This window comes from Mesoplodon bidens, assembly GCF_964165515.1.
Source record: "Mesoplodon bidens genome assembly, chromosome: 5".
In the NCBI taxonomy this organism is placed as follows: Eukaryota; Metazoa; Chordata; class Mammalia; order Artiodactyla; family Ziphiidae; genus Mesoplodon; species Mesoplodon bidens.
In genome coordinates this window covers 67425053-67431052 of record NC_138161.1, presented here as the reverse complement: position 1 = coordinate 67431052, position 6000 = coordinate 67425053, and the positions used below count along the sequence as shown (strand labels likewise).

Sequence of the window (6000 nt, the reverse complement as noted above, 5' to 3'; positions counted from 1 at the left end):
CAGGTCCCATCCCTATTCTTTGTCTCTGTTTTTTTCTTTTTTCTTTTACCCTTTCCAGGTACGTGGGGAGTTTCCTGCCTCTCAGGAGGTCTGAGGTCTTCCACCAGCATTTAGTAGGTGTTCTGTAGGAGTTGTTCCACATGTAGATGTATTTCTGATGTATTTGTGGGGAGGAAGATGATCTCCACGTCTTACTCTTCCGAAATCTTGAAGCTCCTCCCATAAAGTCATTCTTAAGGCAACTTATTGCCAGAAAAAGTTTAGACTACATAAAATTGCCTTTATTATTTGAAACATGACCAATAAGAGAAAATATTCTGAAACACTTTTTTTAAATGGGAAGAATATTCATTTTAATTATGTAAAGATGTTACAGAGCTAGATTAACAAATTTCAGTCAGTATAAAATAGATTTATTGTCAATACTCAGTCATAATACAACCCAGGTAAATGAATCATTACTTTATACAAGGCTCAGATGTTTAAAATCTATCTCAACTTTACACATGTACTATAAAGTGATAAATACTTAAAATGACAATGCAAGGGAAAATATTATAAAAAATACAATTGTTGTAGACCTTTGTATGAAAGTTCTTTAAAGTTCTGCCTTAAGGAATAATGCCATGCTACATATCAGAACCAAAATTAAAGTATTTTCCTTGAGGTTACAATGATCAGTGATATACTGGATGCACTCTAAGATACCATGCCTGACAAGAATCAAAAGAGACAAGGCCATCAATAATGTTGAGAGAAAAAAAAAAAGAGAGAGGAGTAATCAATTGTTATATGCTGATTTCTGCTGGAATGGCCTCTTTAAACAATTTATAGCACTGTGGAAGAACTGAAAATGAAGGCGACCACTCTCAGCTTTATATAAAGGATTTCCAAATCAGCACAAACTCAGACAATGTTAAAAAGTACTGTTCCCAATGCTCTCCACTCTTCAACCCCTTACATGGACTCCTTATCCTAAGTCCGTGTTTTTCTCTAATTTCTTCCTAAGGGCTTACCAAATACACTTTCTGTTTTCTATTATCCAACATACAAACCAAAAGGCATTAAGCATGACAATAATATCTGTCAGTCAAGTCAGTTCTAAAGACACCAATTTTGGTTTAGATATTAATCATGAGATTTACTTACACATAACCATCCTTCTTCCACACACACTCCCACCTCCCCTTACCAAACTGTGAAGCAATATGAAGCTTTAAGATTTTTTATTTCCTTCATCAATGATTTGCCTGTTGCCAAGCTGCTTGGTTGGCAGCAATATCAGGAGCTGTTTGGAATGCTGGGTCAGAATAAATAAAAAGGATGTGATCAATGAATTACTGTAACCTATCAAAGTGGGCTTCTACAGGCAGACATAAAGAATTTACTTTTAGACTTCTCACACTCATTTCAGAAGGGAGAAAAATGTGTCTTAAAAGGGAAAGGAAAAAGATGAGATAAGGAAATACAGCAAAATATTAATACTGTAGTAATAGGAAAGGGTATGCTTATAGCCAACCAACCTCGTGGGGAAGTTTCTGGCATAAAAATCAAACTTTCTCTCTCTCCCATTACTCTTTGCACAAGATTAACAGTTGATTTACATCAAGAGAGGCAGAAGGCCACTGAACACTTTTCTTCAAAGGTAGGGAATTTCTTTTTGATTTTTGTTTTTGTTTTTTGTTTTTGGTACACGGGCCTCTCACTGTTGTGGCCCCTCCCATTGCAGAGCACAGGCTCCGGAGGCACAGGCTCAGAGGCCATGGCTCATGGGCCCAGCCGCTCCGCGGCATGTGGGATCCTCCCGGAGCAGGGCACGAACCCGTGTCCCCTGCATTGGCAGGCAGACTCTCAACCACTGTGCCACCAGGGAAGCCCGGGAATTTCTTTTTGAAATGCACATTAGAGAAAGGAGGAAAAGGTAAGGAAAGCTCACTCAAAGAGGTCCTCAAACATGCGTTGTCCCATTGTTATGTACGCTTCCTTTTCATCTGGTGTCATTTGGGCCACCAGCTCTGGCTTCTGGCTCACTTCGCTGTAGGAGAACGGACGGCCAGCCACCATGACAATGGGGTCATCTGCTATTTCCTCAAATTCATCATCCTCCTCATCCTCTTCCCCATGATGTGCAGCCACAGCTGTAGCACAGGGTGGAGAGTCATCGTCTGACTCACTGGTCTCACTCTCAGAGTCACTGCCATTGGCAGTGGTCACAGGAGCAGCTGCCCCCACTGAGCCTGCTGTGGCAGAAGGGGTCTTCTTCTCATGAATGAGCAGTGCTCGCATGACCTCCTCATTATCATCTGGCCCTGCACGGCCTTCCTCACGCTCCTGAAATGAGTCTATATCTAAGCCACCTGGAAGGAAAAAAACCAGAAAGTCAATACCCTTAAACATAAAAGGCATTCCTTTATAACTAACAAAATACATAATATTTTAATATACTATATTTAAATATAGGATAATATTATGAAATAACAGACTTCACTGGTTCCATTTTTTGAGCTACTGTCCATAAGATATTCAAAATGTTTCTCACAAATTGGAACTTAAGGAGCATAATGGTTAAGTACAGCTGACCCTTGAACAACGTGGGTTTGAACTGTGCAGGTCCACGTATATATGGATTTTTTTTTCCAATAGTAAATACTACAGTACTACATGATCCATGGTTGGTTGAATCCATGGAGGTGGAAAAACCATGAATTTAAGTTACACTCAGATTAATCCCTGCACTGTTCAAGGGTCAACTGTACATGGGTTTTAAGAAATATATGGCTTGGATCTGAATCCTGGCTCTTCCACATGCAAGCTGTAACACTTTAGGCAAGTTATTTAGTCTCTAAACTTTGGTACCTTTTTCTGTAAGATGGGATAATAAAAGCATCTGTCTTCTAGGGCTCTGGATAAGAACATGAAATAATGTCTATGAAGGACCAATTTTGTAGCTGGCATAATAGGACATCAAAATACGGCTCCTCATCTTGTTCAGAGTAAAAGCCAAAGACCTTACAATGGCATATAAAGTCCTACATCATCTGAACTCCTCCTGCCCACCTACTTATCCCTTCATCATTCTGCTCCTGTCACAGTGGCCTCCATGGTATTCCCTGTACACACCACACACACACTCCTACCTAAGGGCCTTTGCACTGACAGTTTCCTTTGCCTGGGATATTTTTCCTCTAGGTATCCATACCCCGTTGCATCTTTCATGTCTTCACACAGATTTCACCTTCTTTCAATTCATCCCTACCTCTATATTCCCAATGCTCTATTTTCTTCCCCATAGCATTTATTTTCTAACATAATAATTTATGTCTATTGTCTTTGTCACCTACTTTCCACAGCTGTAGGTTCTCCACAACAGATATTTACCTTTTTTATTCAGTGATATATCCCATGCACCCAGAATAGTGCCTATTGCTTGTTAGGCACTGAATAAATATTTGATGAATTAGTAAATAAATGGCAGTTTTATTTTCCTGAAGCAAATTAAGTGTACTTTGAACTGTTTATCTACTAATCTAGTATCAGAAATGAAACTTCTCCCACCACACACCTCCTATCATTTTGTGTATATATTACAGATGAAGAATTTAAGAAAAACATTTATATTCTGAAAATAATACAAACTATAATGCCATTTAAATATATAAAATAATTTAAAATGTTGATTGAAACCTGACTCCTTGATTCAAATCCTGACTCCTAACACTTTTAGCTGTATGATTTTGGCCAAGTTACTTCATCTTTTTCTGCTTCAATTTTCTCAAGTACAAAAAGGGGGAAAAACAGTATCTACCTCACTGGATTATTGTGGGTATTGAGTGAATATTTGTGAAGCCCTGGCACTTAGATTAGTGTTACTTATTATCAAGAGAAGACCCAGAAATGACCAATTCTGGCCATGGATGAAGTGAAAGCATCTTCACATTAACATATTAGAATGAATTAGTTGTAACCCTGGACATTTTAGAAAGTATAGAACTCCTGAGATAAGATATTGGGCACATAAGAGAGAGAAAGGGAAACAGGAATTGAGAAGTTAAAAGTTTATATCAGAGAAAACAGGCTTTTAATGAGGGTTAAAATCAAACTTAACCATTTTAAAATAGTGCCAAAGGCTAAACCTCCTCCTTAGAGCCCTTATTACCAATGTAGTATTTCAAAAGGAAAAAAAAGACAAGGAATGTAGGCAAGTCTCTAAGACTTATACACTTCTAAAAGACTTTTTCCAAATACCTTAATATTACCAACATAGTATTTTGAATAATGCTTAAAGTAAATATAAAATTAGAGGAAAAGCAATTTAGTTTTGTAAACTAAATGAAGTCATATCTAAAAGATTTCTGACAAGGTTCTTGAGAGATTTAGCCAAAAAAGGAATTATTCTGTTACAGATGAAGACAGAAAACAAAAAATAAGGATAAATGAACAAATCTCTAGATGGTAAGGTAGAAACACTAGTTCTAGGAGCAGTCTTATTTAATAGAGTTATAAATTACGAAGAAGATGTGTCCTGGGAAACTGTCAAGTTCACTGATGATGCTAAGCAATTCTGGGTTCTTAAAGGCCAAACTGATAGCAAAAAAATATAAGAAGAGCTGAAGGTTGTATAAGTGGGCAGAAAAGTGGCAGATCTATTTCAATATTGGCAAGTGTAAGAAAACCTGCCTATAGAAAAATAATCTAAAATATACTAAAAATCCTTATCCAACTTATCAGATAAAGGGCAGGAGAGGATCTGAAAAAAATCTCTGCACATAATTCTAAAGTTGTTGGTCTTAAGATGCTTCCAGAAGCAAAGCAATAAACTGTCATGTAAAAACTAGAAGGATATTTGAGATAAAACTCAAATAATTAATGATAAATTCATGCATAAATAACATGTATTGCTCTGGTCACTAGGTCTCAAGTAAAGTATATTACAATTGGAGATGGTCCAGAAAAAGATAATTAAAATAAGACAAAAACTGTAGGTGGAGATGGCTTGGGGGAAGAGAACCCTTTGTAAGGAAAGTAGAAACAAAAGGAATTAGAACTTTCAGTAGAGCAATAAGGACACGATTGAAGTCTATAAAATTCTGAAAGATGTTAAAATAACTTGAACTCTGAGGAAAATTAAGTGTAGGACAAATAAGACTCACTTCACACATTCACTGGATAGAGCCTATTCAACTATAATAAAACCTAATGAAGACAAATTTAGACATAAAAGCATATCCTATTTTATACATAGAAGGAAATATTCACAAAAGGGAACAGGGTAGACTAGATGACTTATTTAAAGCCCTTAGGATTCAAGTTGTACCATTCTAGGAATTATAAACATTGACTGTTAAACATATGAGCCTAACTGTATACAATACTTGGTAACAATAGTTTTATTTCATTCGATTTTGTTCCTAAGTTCACAGAAAAAAACGCTTGGTTGCTTCAAGAACAGGCAAGAAGCCAAGTTGGGGAAAATGAACCTATTAAATAGTTTACAGGCTAACTACTATGTAATCTAAACCAATATGCACCAAAATAACTAAACCTCATAGCCAAGGTAATCAGTGGGAAGGAGGGAGAGTAAAGTATGATTGCCAAGGAAAACTTTTTTCTGGTTGGAATTAAAACACCAAAGAGAATCCCACATCTGCTTTTACCATGACTACCCAACTCCACACTACCTTTACAATTCTTAGCATACACAGTAAAGAAATGCTAATTATGAAGGGAAAAGAGGTTAGAAAAAAAAGTCAAAAAACAAGTTGTTTTTAATTACTGATGATTCTTTAGTATTAAAGAAACAGACTCAAGTATATGTTAGTTAATGATACATAACCTAGGAATAGGGGCGGGTAGGTTCTAATGCTGATGAAATCTAACCAGAGGGACAGACTCCCTTTTTCACCTCTATTTCCCAGTTTCTGAGAAATACTTATCCAGTTTTAGTCTCCCATTTTCTACCTAGTCCTAAACCATCATCACCCAAAGTCTCTGAATCCAGTA

The 6000-nt window shown here is 36.7% G+C and overlaps 1 protein-coding gene across 4 annotated transcripts in view; it reads right to left on the bottom strand.

Annotated features, from left to right (window-relative positions):
• Positions 1 to 306: 306 nt before the first annotated feature.
• Positions 307 to 6000, bottom strand: part of GTF2E1 (general transcription factor IIE subunit 1) — a 34849-nt gene continuing 29155 nt past the window's right edge. For all 4 annotated transcript variants that reach the window (XM_081235120.1, XM_081235122.1, XM_081235121.1 and 1 more), the window contains one exon: positions 307 to 2357. In XM_081235120.1, coding sequence (XP_081091246.1) covers positions 1933 to 2357 — 425 coding nt within the window. In that variant the 3' untranslated portion in view covers positions 307 to 1932. The remainder of the gene's footprint in view (positions 2358 to 6000) is intronic.